This window comes from Stegodyphus dumicola, chromosome 10 (assembly GCF_044657685.1).
Source record: "Stegodyphus dumicola isolate Sdum_Otavi_A_Nest chromosome 10, ASM4465768v1".
Taxonomy (NCBI): Eukaryota; Metazoa; Arthropoda; class Arachnida; order Araneae; family Eresidae; genus Stegodyphus; species Stegodyphus dumicola.
The window spans coordinates 64,816,669-64,835,795 of NC_140777.1; the positions used below are offsets into that span (position 1 = coordinate 64,816,669).

The window sequence follows — 19,127 nt, forward strand, 5'->3', positions numbered from 1 at the left end:
ATCATGTCAAGTTACGTGCCACTGCAGTGTGCTCATGATTAAAGTTAACAGCGTCAAGTTGTGCTCTTCGTTCGATATTTTCACTATCGGGATCAAAGGTAAGTCCTTCTTAATTTATATATTAACCATATTAACTTAGAAAATTATAATTGTTTTTATGTCTGTTAATAACATGATTCGAATGTCAGGCGTTAAAGCCAGTAGACACCGAGAAAGTATATTTTATATGGAAATGAGAAATTAAGGTTCTTATTTTTATCAAGATATAGGAGATTCTTAGAGATTCTTAGAGCAAGGGAAACGATTATTGAAACATTTGAAAATAATGAAAGGAGTTATGTTTGACTCACCATCGAAAGCTGATAAATGGCTGTTCTTTTTACATCATGCTGAAGTGATTCTTAATCTCTATAAAATATCTGAAGAAGGGAAAATTATTTTGCAGAGTTTAAAAACAAAAGTTAAAAGTTTGATCGCGACTCTCGATGAAATGGATTGAAATAACAATATTATGATTAAAGACACCGTATTAAAAGAATTCGAGATTCCTCGGAAAAACCGATCGAGGCAGGCTGGTGGCGTGAATACGAGACTTGGTACTTTAGCGATTGGACCGGCAGCCATGCCGTGTGGAAAGAGATTACTTAAAACATGTTTTGCGCGCCTTATATTATGTATATAGTTGAGATTACTTAAAGAATGTTTTGCACGCCTTATATTATGTATATAATTAAATGTATACTATACTAGTGATATTTGTTTTATTGTATATTGTGTACCGTTATGTGTAATAAATTAGAGGATAAAGATAGAGATTATTTTCCTACTATGGCGAGTGCATAGACGTCCTGCCTTCGTGGTGGAAAGGGCGCGAGGTGATAGATGTACTTTAATTATGTAAAAACCTTCAAGCCTGTAAGAACAGTAGATTTTCGGAAAAGGTAATCCAAAAATGGCCAATTTAACATTGCCGCTATAGGGTTTCCAACACCCCTTAATAAAAAGGAGTAAAATATTTTTTAAAAAATGCCATTTGTGGAAATACAAAAAAGAAATATATTTTGCTTATAAGAGTATATAATATTTCTGTAAAATAAATAAAGTGAGCATTTAAAAGCAAATTTTAAAATAAAAACCAAAAGGAAATATTTATAGTTTTCAAAATCAGTATTACTTTTGTAAAATGAAAGAACTTAAAACCTTTTTAAAGTAAAAATAGTGAAAAGGAAAATTTAAATTAAAGTTTCACGTTATTAAAGTTAAATATTGAAGAGAAAAAGATTTTTGACACGAGAAAGGGAAAATAAAAGAATTTTAAAGTCAAAATTACATTTGCACAAGTTGCAAATTTGATAGAGATTCGCGTTCCTTTAAGCCTCGGGCGCATCCCTATGACGGTCGGTTACTATTAAGCTTGTTATTGTAAACTGGCTATTCAAATTACAGTCGGTATGCGCAAAGGGGGCCTGAATCTTCATCCTGAAAAATAAACAAAATTATTGTTACACATCACATAAAAATATCAGTTAAAATGATAATTCAATTCTGAGTCACAAGCATGAGAATATTTGAAAAGGTTATATCGCATACGCAAATAACCAAAATGAAAGATACTCGAAACGGATGACTGTGCACTGTCTGCAAAATTTCAGACCGGATCTTGGTCGTTTGTGGTGGGCATTGACTTCCAAGTACAAAAGTGTTTTGAAAAACGTAAATGTTTGCGCTTTGGTACTTTTAAATTTAAAATAATTTGTTTTGTAAAAATTACGAAGCCTAGCTCTTCATATGTTTCTCCGACACTCATGATTTTATGAGGAAAAAGTTTGCATTCGTTATGAAATAATTTTGAACATAAGTATCTCCGTCTGATTTCGATTGACACCAGTCAATTGTTTTGTGATTTATTTCTTATAACCAAATACCTAGACAGAAGTCTAGGTATTGGAGGAAAAAATAATTAGTCAGATTTCGTACTTTGTGCAATAATAACCGTTTATTATTCGAAAAGACAAAAAGTTGCGTCATTTAAAACAGATTATTAATTGAAGTATATCCACGGTTGCACAAATAAAGAGCGAGTGAATATTTTGTGGACAGAGCGTGTACAATTTGATGAAAGGCATATGCAGTAGAAAAGTGCCCAAACTGGCGTAAATGGATAAAACGGCTTTTGTGGGAGTAAAATCTTTTTTATAATTAAATTTTAAATTAGTAAGTTATTTATTATGATATAAATAGTAAAATATAGATAACTGGTACTTTTATTTTCAGCTTTTTTGAAGTAAACTCATTACGCATCGTGCCAAAAGAAAATAAAAAACTTCTTTCAAAATTTAATGCTTAACGTTCTTTTTTGGAAATGAAAATATCAATTAACAATAGACAAAACTCTTCCTTGACCTTGCAAATTATTCTAGAAATCCTTGACTTCCTTTAGCTGGTAAAAACCTGAAATCTCTTACTAAATTTGGCATGGAATATGCCAGTAAATTTCAAACGTAAAAATGTGCGCCATTTGTTTTTACATAAAATTTCTCATATAAATAACTCTTGGATTAGACTTTTTTTGAAAAGTATCTTGACCCAAAACGTCTAAACTGTTTTCTTAAAACATTCGTTTGCTATTGAAAATTTTATAAATATAACTAGACTGAGTTATGAATAAATGAAATTACAACGCATAAGTACATTGTTGGAACATTTTGTATAAGAAAACGTAATCGCATATAAATCAAGTTCTTATATCGCTTAATTACAATGCATCAGGTCTTTAGTAAATAAAGAAAGCAATAAAATACACATGGTGGTTTGGCAATACCAAAAACATCATATCCCGCAACAGCTCTTCTTGATTATTTCATACCTTAGGAAACACGAGCAAATATGTCAATTGCGGAAACATTGCAGTTTGGCAAGCGATAAGGTGGTGCGCAGGAGAAATGATTATCGGGGAAAATATTTCTGCAAGGTAGGAGGTGATTTGTATTCATTCTGGATGTGGAAGAGAATGTTATTCTAGGACTTCGAGAAACAAGGAACATAATTTGGATAAGAGTGCACTTTCGACCAAAGTGAATTTGCGGAATTAGGAGTCATGTTCTTCTTTCTGTAGTCATTTGAAACCGTGGTTCTGATGTCAACATCAAAGACTTAACGATATCACATTTGATTTTAGTGAAGTGTAGTTCATCCAGTGCTTTCTTCAGCAGTAGTTATGGCTTTTGCCGAACGAAACAAACACAATGCAAGTTTCAAATGTTAAGTCATTCAGTTTGCGAAAGAAAATGGAAATCATGCAGTTTGGTTTTCGTGAGTGTTTCGTACACGAGTGGAGGAAACATGAAATTTTACAATGATTATTGCGCCAAAGAATAACTGTGCATTGCATAAAGAAGTAATGAAATAGCTTACCGTCGGCGAAAGTGTTGGAAACTGCATTGTAGAAAATCCCCATCATCGCTAGAATGAATTAATTGTAACAAGAAACAGCGTACGTTTCTTTGACTTAAAAATAGAAAAAAGGAGTGCAAATGGAAGTGAAAACTCTAAAGTAAACTGAGTTTGTGTTTTCGATTTACTTCACGGAATAATTCAGTTCTCCGAGAAAAAAAGACAAAATTTTTTCAAAGGCTTCGCAAATATAGAGATAAAACTTTGATGAGTTTTTAAAAATATGGAAAAATTTAATTACTATCACGTGTTGCAAATATGGATGTCATTCCAGTAGTTTTTATACGGTAGGAGATAAATAAACAATGATATGAAAGAAAAATAACGGTTAACATAGAAACAATAGTCCAACGAGAAATCTCACCTCACCGTACTGATCTCCTGCTTAGCCGACCGTACGAAATTAAAATCCCATCGATATCTTTAAAAGAAAGATTTTGCAGAAGTGCAGTTTCCCGAAAGTGTTTTCATCCGTATCCAAGAGAAATGATCGGCGAAGAAAAATGTCGTGAAACTGTGGATAAGAAATATTTGGCAAAAGCTTCCTTTTGTCTCAGATAATCAAGAAAATCCAATACTTTGGGACATGTTCAGCCTCCATCTAACGGATAACACAAATATGTTGTTGAAATAATGTTATACAGATATGACAGTTTATCCAGGCGGATTATTGCCATTAGTTCAGATATTAGACATATATGTCAATATATCATCGATAGAATATTTTTAACGTCAGTGGAATACTCGAGCAAACGTGAAGGTGAAAAAAACAGTTACAAATGGAGACCAAATACGTCATGCCAGTCCATAAATAGTGTGTCAGTAAATAATAAAAGCACGGAATAAAATTAAACCCATTTAATATATGTGGTATATCTGACGGTCTAGTTGAAACGGAAGATGATTATTTATCTGTTGATCAGAGAAAAAGTGACGGCGAAAATGAAACAGAATCCGATGATGTGCTTGAAGATATAACTTAAGCCGAATATGAGGAACTTGGATCTATGGAAGTATGGATCAGATGTGAAGGTGAAAATGAAACAGAATTTTTATAACGAAAATTTTTAAGTACATAAACTGTGTTATTTCTTTTAAAGAAAAAAAATTTAATTACACGCAGAAATCTAATTTTCGTATGCTCACTTTTTCCATATTTCCAAACATAAAATTTTTATAGCTGGCGTACAGAGCGCACGCATAAATTTCCATCTTACATTTTGTTTTAAAAGTGCGTCTTATACGCCTGAATATACTATAACAAACATAGCTGAAACTTAAGTGATAGAGATATTTACATGCTTGCTGAACCATTGTATTCTGCTTTTTCCCTTCTATTAGTTTACAAATGTTTTCAAAATGTCGATGTTACGTTTTTCGATCTTTGTGTTGAGAAAAGAGATAAGGAATTAAAATTTTTATCTCGGAAAACAAAATTCCAAATCAGATTTCTAATGAAGAAGTGAAATTTTCTATAGCTTTACTTTCCGGATTATTTAAAATTAAGAAAAAGAAGAGAGGAAAAAAAGAACTGATTTGGGTAACCAGAATATTTAGCCATTGAGTATCTATTGATGGGAATGTATATAACTCTAATGAATAGTACAGAAATAAGATAAAGTTACGTTTCGGTTTGTAGGCCTTACATTTCAAAATGCTTTTATACATCTTAAAGCGCATAGCAAAAGATTAGGCTCTCAACCGCTTTTTGTGTAATAACGTCAGAGAATAATTCTTACAGTTACAAGGTTTTCAAATAATACATTCCTTCAAAAGTAATCTATTGTATTAAGATAATGCGTTTTCGAGGGGGAAGAAAATGAAACAGAACGGCGAGATCCTTCAGAGTATGATCCTGTAATGCTTTAGCAAATCTTTCGCAGTCTAAAGTAATAGAGAAATGTGGTAGAGCTTCATCTTACACTATAGTAATGTAGTCAGATTATTTATATTATGTGACTATGTGTCTCTATTCGATGTGTGGGAAAAAAACGTCTCCAACAGGTTTATATATACGATACCATTCAGATAAACGCAAAGCAAACCAACATTTCCATCTAATAATATTTATTTTATTTTAGTTATACCATTTTCTAGTTAGATAACCAATTTGTGAGCAAGAATTTGTATCGTAACAGTGAATCATATTGCTGCCAAATTCCAAATATAAAAAACTAAAGCTCACGAATCACAAACCGAGAGTTTCTGTGAGATTTGTGAGGTGCGAAGGAATCTCTATTTTGAAAGAAATCGAAATTGATATAAATTCGCTTTATAACATATTATTCAGTTTATTTATCTAATTATATTATGATTCTGATGTAATGTATACACACATTTTAAAAGTTATTTCTTTCGCTCATTTCAATTTGTAATCTTGAATTTTTACACTGAAAAAATCCTGAGTAGAGACGGAAACTGTGGTATGTCAGACTGAATTTAAACAAGGTGAAAGCAAATGAAAAGCTAATGTACATACTACAATAGCTTTTAGTTTGTTTAGAATTACAATCTTAGTAATGCAAATCATGCTGATTAACACATAATTAAAAGTGGATAAACATTCCTTTTTGAACGTTTCTTTGAACCTTGATATAAAGTCCTATAAATATCTGCAGTTGGATAAGACAGCTCAGGGTCAAACAAATTTTAAAATGAAATCTGTATAAATTAATTTCATGAGTTCAATTATGAAAGATATGACGTGCAATATTTATTTGCACAATTTAAAGCCAGTAGCATAACATAAATTTATAGTTGAAAAATACTGTCATGTGACTATGTGTTAAAAAAGTCAATAAACTGTGACTTTCCAGGTAAAACCGGAAGACCTCGCAGCCACGAAAGGCACTGAAAACATAGATCTGAACTACGAAAGAGTGTACTTAGTTGCTGCTAAAATAATGCTGATATCTTAAAGTTAGCATGACTAATTACTAGCTAATAATATATCAGTAGTTACACTTACCGAGCAAAATATTATCAAATGCTGTCCATATACTAAGAATACCATAAAGTTCTTCATAATAAAAATGTTATTGATAATAAATTTTGGTAAAATGAAGCAGGTGTATGATTTATTTGTTCTATTTTTCTTTTCCGGGTCTTGCTTCGTTTGGTCATTAAATCAATCGTTCTACAGTTGTTATCGAGTTCTGGCTCTTTTCGCAGTTCATCCGGTTTCCTTTTCGGGTTTGACAGTTCTTTTCCGGTTCCAGCTTGTTTTTCAGATGAGGATTCTTTTCCGTTTTTTGCTTTTTTTCCAGGTATTGCGTCTTTTCTGACTCGTCTATATTTTCCAGTTCTGGCATCTTTTCCGGCTCTTGCTTCTTTTCCAGTTTTTGCATTTTTTCCAGTTTCTTATTCTTTTTCAGTTCTTCTTTGTTTGTTGTTTTTTGCATTTTTTCCAGTTTCTTTTGACTTTTCAGTTCTTCTTTGTTTACTAGTTTTTGTATCTCTTTCAGTTGTTTCTCCATTTTCAGTTCTTCTTTCTTTTCTAGTTTTAGTATCTCTTCCCGTTTTTTCTTCTTTTTCAGTTCTTCTTTCTTTTCTAGTTTTTGAATCCATTCTAGTGTTTGTTTCTCTTTCAGTTCTTGCTTCTTTTCTAGTTTCTGTTGCTTTTCCAGTTTTTGTTTGTTTTTCAGTTCTTCCTTCTTTTCCAATTTTTGCTTCTTTTTCTGCTCTTGTTTCATTTTCAGTTCTTGCTTCTTTTCCAGTTTTTGCTTCTTTTTCAGCTCTTGCTTCTTTTTCAGTTCTTGCTTCTTTTCTAATTCTTGTATCTTTTCCTGCTCTTGCTTCTTTTCTAGTTTTTGTATCTTTTCCAGCTTTTGCTTCTTTTTCAGTTCTTGCTTCTTTTCTAGTTTTTGTGTCAATTCCAGTTTTTTCTTGTTTTTCAGTTCTTGCTTCTTTTCCAGTTTCTCCTTCTTTTCATGTTCTTCCTTTTTATCCAGTTCTTGATTCTTTTCCAGTTTTTGCATCTTTTCGGGTTCTCGCTTCTTTTCCAGTTCTTTCTCGTTTTCCAGTTTTTGCTCCTTTTCATGATCACAAGGAGGGTTTTCCAATCTACAAAATAATCAGTATATCTTTATTTCAGTAGTAAAAAAGTGAAAGTAATGCAACGACTATCACGTTTAACATGTACAACACTTCCATATTTAGATACTATATAACACTTTTGGCTCAGTTTCATAGGGAAAAATCTCCCCGTAGATTTATTGCCTGACAGAATGTTTTTCTACAAAAGGCGAATTTGTTGCTTTTGTTCTTCTGACCTAAAGCCAAGGAGAAAAGTTAAAGCATTTGGCGTGATTTGTATGCAATAAGCGACCTCCATGAATCTCACGTAGAGCGTAATAATTTGCAAAGTTTCAGTGCCTTACTTTTCCTTACTTAATTTTGACATAAGTTGAAATAATAATAATAGTAATAATAAACAGGTGGCTTAAAACAGAGGGAAACAATGGCGAAAATTGCAAAATAGGAGGAAAAATGAAACTGAAATGAAAAATAAAACAACTACAAACAAAGGATGGAAAAAGCATTTTAGAAGATATACACGTAACGTTCTTTCTGAATCAGCAAAACCTGTATTTAAACGAGTATAAGTTTGAAAGCTTTGGATTCATTTATTTTTTGAATCAATTACTATTTCTTACGCATGCCAGATATTTTAAATTTCTTCAATTTTGGTATAATTTACTTACGTATTTTACCATTTCTTATTATTATCCAGTAGAGGTAACCTTACACATCATTAAAATATCTCCGAGTTTCCTCATTTAAGTCATCTTTCTCGCAGATCAATCTCTTTGCATCGCTGGCTGCACAGGTTTCAAATTTTCTCTCGTTATTCCGAATTCGGAACATAATGCTGGTCTATTTTGTCGTCCAGCAAGAAGAACTAGGATTTTTGCCATCATTTGTTTTCAATTGAAAAATTTATTCTCATCTTCAGTTGCATTCTTAAAGTTTTATTATTTATACAGGAATAAAGAAAGAAATCAAACAAAGCAAAACAAATTAGGAAAAGAAATATCTGTTTTCTCCTATATTTATTGTTCCCTGTAATTTCTTTTGCCTGTTCCATTAAATTTATTGAAGGAAAATTTGCTAAATCTTTCAAAATGTATTTCCTAAATCCTTATGCGAATTAAACCTTTCTGAGCGTTTCGGCTACACTTTAATGGCTTTTACAATTTAATGTTTGAATACTGACAGCTGCCTATGCTGAAATAATTTCTCCATTGACCTCGAAAAAAGAAGAATTAAAGTTCCAGGAGATTTTACAATGAAGGACACATATTTCTTATTTGAAGCGCAAGAGGATAAAAAAAAGATATTTTCGGATGGGAATATGTAGCATTTTAAACACCGTGTTTGTATATTTCATCATATAGTAGCAACACTTGAGTCATAAGCATTTATGCTCATATATGAGAGAGACGACGATGACGAAAAATGAAATGGCAAAACATGGCCGAAAACACTTTCCTGGCCGGTACAAACAACACAAAACACAAGAAAGAACGGACACCAGTTATGCTTAGCGCAAGAGAAATTAAAAAATAGGAACAAAATTAGACACTTATGGACCTGAAAGAAGGTGTTCGAAATTACGACCTGCACCCTGATGCAGGTATCACATCTCTCGCACATCGAACATAGGATGTTCTCGAAAATACCGTGCATTCCCAGGACTTTCCCAGCAGCTGCCACGATATGTGTCACAAGTTCCTGTGTGACTTCTAACAGAGGTTTCGTGCAATAATGTGTTGACGTATCCCGAGAGGAAGTCACCGAAGGAACTTTCGAATACTTTCTTTGATGACGATCCCCTGTTTTTGTTCTTATTTCTTAGTTTCCGCTGCGGTAAGAATAATAAACAAATACCTTTACACTGTTCGTACCCTATTTTTCTTGTGTTGTGTCTCGTCAATATGGGGCCAGGAAAGCGTTTTCGATCATGAATTGCAATAAACGATTATATGTATATATATATATATACGGGAGTTGGTTTGTTCCCCTTGAAAAGTCAACTATTTTCTGATCAATGACAATGATTACATGTTTTTAATTTAATTTTTCCTTTTAAAATTGAAATTTTGTTCTTCATGATGATTTAATTCTAGTCCCCGTTAAAACATTATTAACAATTTACTTTCAAGTTACCTCAAAACATCTTTCAAAATATAACTTACCAGTATTGATTCACTATTTTAAAATAATTCTACTTTAAATAAACTTAGGAGACAATATAATCAATTAATCAATATTGTTTAGGAAATAAATTATATATATATAATCGTATATATATATATATATATATATGTTACCGTGAAAGATCGAAACTGGAGAATGTCGACTTTCACCGGAGAATGTCAACATTCACCAAATACGTCGGTGAATGATCGAATATTGCATTACATTTTTGTACATTCGGACCCTCACCGGTGTATGTCGACAATCACAGATATGCTCTGGTGTAGGTCAAAAAGAGAGGAGTATATGTACACGCTCTCGTTGCAAAAGGAAGTGTTCCACAAATAAATGCAGTTGTAAAAGCAAGGGCCTCTTGTGCAATTGAAAGTGTCCTAATAGTTTAAGTTGTTGCAAATAATAAGATTTGAATCACGTAATTTAGTAAATTTTTAACTTCTATTATTTTCCTTTCTCATTTTGAATGTACAGTGTGTTTCAAGTTCTTATATTCTTAAGTTCTTATTTTAAGTCCCAAGTGCGTTTTTTCGCGACCGAATTACGGAGAAGAAAATGTAATATTCTTATGTGTTCAACATTCACCATTAGTAGATGGTGAATGTCGACATTTACCGGTGTAAGTCAGAAATAAGTGTTTTTGAAAAATATTTCGGACATACAACAAGCGACTATGTGAATGTTGACATTCACCGGTGAAAGCCGACATTCTCCAGATTTCGGTGTTTCACCGTAACATATATACGATAAACGTATATATATAGATATATATGCATATGTGTGTGTGTGTGTGTGTGTGAATTAATGTTAGGAATTCTGATCGCACATATTGATCTATAATACAGAGCAAATTTGGCAGATGAATAAGATAAAATATTCAGATTTATTTCAATTCACATTTGCGCCCCCAATTCATTTGAAATTCTAAACTTACCTATTTCTAGAATATTTATATTTCTCATATTGTTGGAATAGGAAGAAAGTAGCACGACAGAGATAGGAATACCGTGCCAGCGTTGACAGAGATAGAAAAAATATGCATAGTTCTACAATATTGTGGTTTAGTAAGAGAAATATTTGTTTCAGGAAAATTTATATTCCCACTTAGCTAAGTCATCATCTTTAACTGAAATCATGTGATGGGGATATATAATATCAGATTTTTTTTCATAGATAGATTTTGCACTTGATTTGCTTATGCTTCTGAATTTAAATGATATTGTAGATTAGTTCGAGAATTAAATCGTTTACATGTTTGCATATTTTTAAATTATTTTAAATTATTTGGCTTTTTTCCTTTTTTTAGAATTTAAATTTGCATTTTTATATTTTTATTTTTTACTTTTTTACTTTTATACGTATTTGTTAAGAATTTAAATTTGTTTAAATATATATATATTTATATATATATATATATATATATATACATATATTATATATATATATATATATATATACATAAACATATATTTTAATTAATTAATTTTTATTTTTTAATTTGTTATTAATTCAAAATTATTTAATATTATATATTAAAAAAATAATTGCAATGAAAAGTTAGAATCTCGAAATTTTTATTATGTTTGATGAGTAAATTCTCAAAACTATAGCTAAATAATATCATAAATCTCTGTAAATCTAGAAATATGTAGTCTAACAGAAACAGGTGAAGAGAACAATTTATATGAGTTTTGTTCCGAATAGAGTATGGGATGGATTTCAGTGTTTACTTAATTTGTTTTACATACATATATATATGCATATTATTTATAAACATAAAGTCCTTTTTGTCTTTGTTACTCTAATTATATCAACTATTTCACACTTACTTCTCATTCACAAATTTTACAAACTGGCCGTTTAAACACGTGTATTTTGTATATTAGCTTTCTGTTTAGGTATTTCATTAGTTAATGCAATAAAGTTTCCTCATAATCAAAAGGTATTACAATAAATTTGAATTCTTCACAATGTGATTTTCCAACTTAAACATTTATAATCTATTTTTGTAATGAAGGAATGAAAAAACATTACGCATTACAAATCTGAAAACGTATTATTTTCCAGACCAGCGTTTTTGTCAAAAAATTATTAAACGTATAATTAAACTGGACATGAAACATTATGTTTTGTTTTATTATTTTTTCCGAAATGACTTACGTCTCCGACACGTATTGCAATCTTAAACATTGCGGATCCAATTCTTCTAGTAATTGTTCGCTGAAGTATATTTTTGCTTCTTCTTCTTCTTCAAATATACGTCGATAATTATTTGCGCTGAAATATTTTTATTTTATTAAATATATATGTTCATATGTTTGAATTCATTAATTTAATAAATGATTATTTATACGTTTTTTGTCAAAAGTAGTAAGTCACATTTTGCGAGCATTTTTACATTACATTTTTACATTTTTGTCAAAGATTTTTAAAGGCGCTATGTTCCACGAAGAAAATAGCTTTACTTATTCAAAATCTTCAAAAAACAGTAAATATGGAAATGAATATTCGTCTTATTAGCCTAAATTCCATTATGAGGATATACAGGTATAATAGGAAATGAAGCTGCTGGCATCAGCAGCTCAGGATGCCATATTAGAAGGTCTGATTGACATCTAGCATCTCAGATCAAACTTTGCAATCAGGAAAAAAATTTCCAAACACGTTTTGATAAAATAACAAACAGGATGGGACGAGGCAGATACAAGAAGATTGCTCCACAGTTACTTTCCGCAAGTATCCCTATAAAGAATACATTTTTTTCTCCAATTAGATTGGCAACAAATCATGGAAAGTTTCCATTTTATTTCCAGAGATTCTTAAGAAGGCACGTAAAATGCGAGCGCGAAAAACCTGCAAATCTAGCAAAACCTAAGCTTTATAAATGGCACTCTCCATTACTTTCCATTCTTAGAAAAAGAAAACTAGGATTTGCATCAAAAATTCCAGAGAATTTTTTTTCTACAATATGAAGTGTGTGTCTGCACTTGAACAATTTATGAAATATATTATTGAAAGTTATAGAACTGTGACTATAAGTATCTAATCATATTACAAGAGTTAATAAGCAAGTATTTAAGAACATGTAAATTTTTTAAACCGTGGCTTCCGTTGACCAGGCTGATCAAATTTCCAGTCGAGCGCAACTAAGCAATGATTGGGCTCTCAACCTTATGGCTGCGTATGCTGAGCCGATGAATGATCAATCGTTTGGACAATTTCCGCACAGGATTAAAAATTGCCTTCCCACAGACTTCTTCACTTAACGGGCCATGTGTTCAAAACATAGATTTACACGTTAACTGAAATGTATAAAAATTTAGCGAAAAAAAAGAAATATTAAACGCACAATATCTCTTCGGATCTTCCTGATTATTACATCTGCTGAAAACAATTTAATACGTTTAAATGCAATTACGTTTCACTGAAGTAATCTATTAATTGTTTAACACTTTTCTGCTGTTGACTTCAATAAATTTATGATGTTTGGTATTTCATTTGTTTGCAGCAACACCTAGTCTCCTTTGCAACGAAAATTAATATGAACTTTTGCAATTAAGAAATGATTTAGATGAAAAATTAAATTGGACTGAATTTAATGTCTCGGTTGTTTCCGTTAAAAGAAGTTGGTGCTTTCCTAATTCGAAAAAATATCTCCATATATATACATAACATACATTTAATTAATTTGCACACTAAAAAAGGATTCTTCACATGGTATCTTCAAATGGGTAGATACGATAGCTGAAAAACAAGTGTCGGACAAAAGCCGAGCTGCAAAGAGCGATTTGTTGTACTGTTCTTTCCGTTTAAGTAATCCTGTTATTCGATGCATGTAATTTTGTTGAAATTCGTGTTACAAGTTGCTTTATTTTCTGACGTAGAAGGAATTATCCCAAATTTTATTCAGAAGATTTAAATAACGGTTTCGATCCCAATACGCAGCAGTTACTAATAAAATATCTGGCTCAGTGGCTTTTTTGACGTCATTTAAAACGCTTAATTACAGGGCCGTAGTACAATTCCCAACCCCAGGAGTATAGCGATATACTACAATAGTGACGTGATCGAAGCGTTTTTGGAAAAAATCGTTGTCATCGCATATTCTATTTAAGTAATCATAGTCATCAGCTTTTAATATTCGTTGCAAATAATCATTGTAAAGAATCATTCTCATCGGATAATCATTGAAAATAATCTTTGTCATTACATAAAGGGGCATAGTAGCTGATGTATAAAGAATTGCACTCAAATTCTAATCAAAAGAATCGAATATGTATTGCAATTTATCATATGATCATTATTTACAGCAATGATTCTTAAATGTCTTCGACCTACGGCTCCTAATGACGCCGCGGAAAACTTGCGCAACACTGACAAAAAGAATATTTAAAAATACAATAAAAGCTTGAAAGCTAGGGAAAATGTCTGAATTTAATTTCTTTTTATCTAAATGAAGCTAAATGTTTTTAAAGGAAATTGAATATTGTAAAGAGTAATCAACAATATAAATATATGCGGGTATTTGCCTCTTTGTTTTTTTTTTTTTTTTTTTTCGTAACATCATATCCTTCGGAACCGGTGGGGGAATTTGAGTTTGGAAGGAGGTACCCTCAAATTTCAAAAATCCATGGTAAAACGTTTCGACTATTGTTATCTTCCTACGACTATCACTCGAGATATTATATAAAATTTCTTAAAACGCTAATTTTTCGCATTCATTTTTCCAAGTGGCCGATGTCTAGCGCGCTGGAAATCAAAATGCTTTATTTGGAAAAATGTTGGCCCTTCTCACTTTCATATCGTAGAGTTTGTTTAAGAGAAATTTTTAAGTTAAAAAAATATGAAATAAATAGCATTGACAAACGTGAAACTTATGGTTATTATTATTTACGGTTATATTCTGAGTTGAAGAAAGCACGTGATTCCATATAACGTCATTGTACGTCGAAAATCTTTCGTTAATGTAAGTATTTTAAATGAATAGCTGCTTTTGGCAACTTTTATGTTTCACCTTTAGATACGTGATACGATATGCTATCGCTACGTTAATTCTTTTATTGAGATTTTGAAAATTTGTTATATTAAAATAAATTTAAATCATGACCTCAAATGTATTACCTGAAGTGTCAAAGGTCTTTGTTTCCTGACTTGGCAAGAAACATTTATTTAAGAATCACTTTTTGCTTGGAAAGAATGAACACATTTTCTTCATAATGAAATGTTTTATGCATATTATGCTATTCTAAATTTATTTATAAAAATTTAATTTCTTTTATTGCACAGTTCCTTTCTGAGTAGAAGTTTAAACTTCTGTAAGTATTTAACGTTTTAGATGCAATGTTACTTTACTACAGTTACATAATTTTTTTTTCAATTTACGAAAATGTCTGAACGCAAGAAGACAGCACAAATGTTACAGCGAGCTACAGAAAAAATGAAGTAAAAAGCACTAGGAGACTCAGCAGGCAAGTACAAGAAAACTTGCATGCTTCAAAAATGAATGAAGATACAACTAGAAACTCAGCAGGCAAGCATAGTGACAAGAAAGGTTACGCATTCAAGAAACTGAAGAAGAAACGAATAGGAGTTCCAGCAGACAAGCAACAACTCAAGAAACTTCGCTTGCTCAAACTGTATCAGAAACTAGTAGCAGACGCAAAAGACATTCAGAAAACCAAGAATCACTGCGTGCTCCGGAAAGGTAAGCAGAAGCGAAACGGAGGCCCATTAGGCAAGCGGAACGTTAAAAGAATATGCGCGATGACGGGAAGAAGTCGCAAGTAAACGAAGGATGCAAGACTGTCCGCGTCATCGTCAGATTCGACAGGAAATACCAGAACAGCTCAAGAAGCTGCATAAACAACTCAAGACGCTGCAGATTACGGACAATTTCGGTTCGAAGAGGCAGAGCTCATACGAGGGAACAAGCTTCGCATGAACGCATCACGACATACACGTAGTACTCTTCACAATGCAGGAAGTTTACTTTGAGCAACACACTGTATACGTAGAGCTCGTAGACATATATAGTAAAGATTTTGCTTTGTCAACAGCCCCCTACTAAAATGTATGAAGTTTATATTGACATCTCACAATACCTGAAAGAAATTTTTCTATTTACTTCTTCATTTACTATTTTCTTACATTTCTTATCAGTAATCCTGTCTATATATTATAGATATCAAAATCAGAAAAATTAATTAATTATCTTTAAATGTATCTAAGTGATGAATACTTCGCCCCTGTTCGTACCGAAACAACACGATGTAATTGTAGATACCTAGAAAGTAAAATGTATTCAGCATGCTGTACAGCAAGCGACAACTATAAATGGTGATAACACAAGAATGTTATATAATGTTATACACTGGCAGAATTTAAAAAAGAGAACATATACATCGGTGTTTTAAAAATACGAATTTTTCATCAAATTGCAAAACAAATATCTTAAAATCTGCCTTTCCATGCATAAGAGTTCAGGATTCGGAAAATTATATTTTCGTAAACGGTTTAGCAAAAATAACAAAAATTATTGCCTTGAGAAATGGATAATCTTGGTATGAATACGAATTACGCCAAGACTACTCGTCAATGGTTGTTTTGAACACGCCCTTAATGTATATATATAACCCTTAAAAAACGTAAAGTGAGTGAATCTACTATTCGAGTGTGTCTTTATATCTTGACTATTTAAGAAATAAGAATTGCATTTATCTATCTCGATAAAGCTAACGCTATTGCCCGAATAACAAAGTTTATTTAACACTTGATATAACCAACTTCATATATATCTTGAAATAAAACATAAATTTCCTAATCAGATACTACCAATTGCAGAAAAAATACAAAAATAATGGAATTTCTAATAACACTAAAAGTAACATACCGAGGAATAAATTGCGCTGCAAAACTGATGCAATCTACAATATGTAAACCACAAAATTTATGTTACGCTACAGAAATGCAATAGAATGAGAAATGAAACTGTGATGAGATTTATAATGAAAAATTTACCATAAACTATTAGTATATGATATAAGTAAATATATACTTTTAATACTATTCATTTAAATATGTTCAAACGTTCATAATATTCATTACTTACAAACGCTTCTTCATCCATCGAAGCATAGCACAAGCCATTCTCAATTCTGTGCTGGTGCACGTCAATAAAATAAGGATAAATCCAAATTTTTACAAAAAATCAATCGCCTTGACTCGTTTCTCAGAAAACGTATGTCTACAAATGCAGTATTAATATATCACATCAATATAATTCGGGATCATAAAATCTCCAAACAACGCATTAAACGCAAAAAATCGCATTAAGGCAGAATGAAGAATTTTCACTCTTACAATGATTTTTACAACAATATATAATAGAATCGAATTTCTAAACTAAGTGTTCATTGTTACACCATATTTCATTCTTGGGGAACCTTTCATGGTTGAACTGTTAACTGGTATAAAAAGAATTATGATTTCATATATATGCACAGACTTATATATGTATTATATTAATACGTATCTGTAGTAACATACATCATCTTATATTATATGTATTCGCATAATTCTAAATCAATTATACTAGTCAACATAATTTGTATATTGATAGCAGCACAGTTTTAAAATTATTTATTACTATCTGCTTGCTAACGATTATATAATTAAGTACAGTGGTACCTCGACATACGAGTTTAATATGTTTCGTAACCTTGCTCGTATCTCAAAGCAATTTTCCGCATTGAAAGTAATCGAAATGCCATTAATCCGTTCCAGCTCCCAAAACACGACCTCAGCTGTTTTTTTAAGTGTTTTTGAATAAGAAAAATGTAGTTTCTTATTCAAAAACAAGAAGAAACATTTATTTATAAATAACAAATACATATTCTATAAAAACATAATTAAAAGAAAAAGTGCCTACGGAAGCGCTTAATTTTTGTCACTGGTCTTCGCTCTTTTTGTCATGATCTGCTCATTTTCACCCGCAGATCGTTTAAAAAAACTGTCCAAGGAGGTTTGTTTCTTCCTACCTGTCAAGGTATTGCGGAATCGAGTTAGGCAAGTTTCGTTGAACAACTCCGATTTAGGATTAGTTGCAACTTTTTCGCGGTCATTTTTATCCACGAACTCTAGAACTTTATCCCACATTCTCAAGATCTGTTTTATATCTCTTGTAGGGATAACCTCCTCCATCTCTGGCTCCTCTTCAAAACTAATTTTTCGTTGAACCACCGTATGCTGCTGCAAATGCAGATCGTGTAACTCCTCGGTTGTCAGCTCCTGAGACTGTTCCTCTACGAGTTCGTTCACATCTCTCTCCTCCACCTCCAGACTCATGGATTTTCCCAGAGAAACAAGCTCCTCTACCACTGACACTTTGGGTTCCAATCCTTCGAATTCTCTTTCAGCTACAGCCTCAGGCCACAGCTTCTTCCATGCAGACGTTGTAACACCCAGCCAGGCCTGAACAATAATTCTTAGGCACATCACGATGTTAAAGTGGTTTTTCCAGAACTCTCGAATGGTAAGGTTTGTGTTCTCTGTCACCTCAAAGCAGCGGCGGAAAATTTGCTTGGTGTACAAATTCTTAAATTTAGAAATCTCCTGCTGATCCATGGGCTGCAGGATAGGAGTGGTGTTGGGTGGTAGGTAGGGAAATTTTATATACTTGAACTCTTCGAGTAAATCATCTTCGAGATTTGATGGGTGAGTAGGGGCATTGTCGAGGCCAACACCAGAACAGAACACCAGAATTATCCACTCCACAAAGAAGTTCATTCTGTCCCACGCCTTCGAATTTGCCCTCGACATATCTTCTTAAAATTATAACTGGCAGGTTTTCTTTTAAAATATTATATGACTTAAAGCCTCTGGGGTTTTCCGAATAATATACTAGCGGAGGCTTGATTTTACAGTCGCCACTCGCATTGACGCAAATTGCTAGATTTAATCTATCCTTAATGGGTTTGTGACCTGGCATCTTCTGCTCTGCCGTTATGTAAGTTCTATTCGGCATCCTTTTCCAGAAAAGCCCTGTCTGGTTACAGTTGAGGACTTGCTGGGGGGGATGTATCCTTTGGCTACTATCTGTTCGGAAAACATTTTGATGTAAACATCAGCTGCCTTTACATCCGGATTTGCTGCCTCACCATGCCTGACGACGGAGTGAAGGTCGGTCCTTTCCCTAAAGTTGTCAAACCAGCCCCGACTGGCTTTAAACGGGTCTTCCGATTCCACGTTTGTAGAAGTGTGTGGGATCTTCTTTAGAAAATAACCGTAAATCGCTCGTAAATAACTCGTAATAGTGCCTTCTCACATATGATGCTTTGTGTTAAGTTTCCTCCTTGAAGCTGCTTCTCTCTCACTCACACCATCAGTAGTTTCTCCATGTCTTGACGGAGAGAGGTCGGAGCTTAAAAGTTATTGTAACGCCCTTAGTTGGCGTTATACTTTAT

General features: G+C 32.4%; 1 protein-coding gene across 1 annotated transcript; it reads right to left on the minus strand.

Annotated features, from left to right (window-relative positions):
• Positions 1-1,304: 1,304 nt before the first annotated feature.
• On the minus strand, positions 1,305-18,483 carry LOC146994993 (uncharacterized). The gene is made up of 3 exons (XM_085825115.1): positions 18,475-18,483; positions 6,422-7,412; positions 1,305-1,479 (listed from the first exon to the last, which is right to left on the minus strand). Exons 1-2 carry the CDS (start codon positions 18,481-18,483, stop codon positions 6,576-6,578), a joined length of 846 nt encoding a protein of 281 aa, XP_085681241.1. The 3' UTR covers positions 1,305-1,479; positions 6,422-6,575.
• Positions 18,484-19,127: the final 644 nt, after the last annotated feature.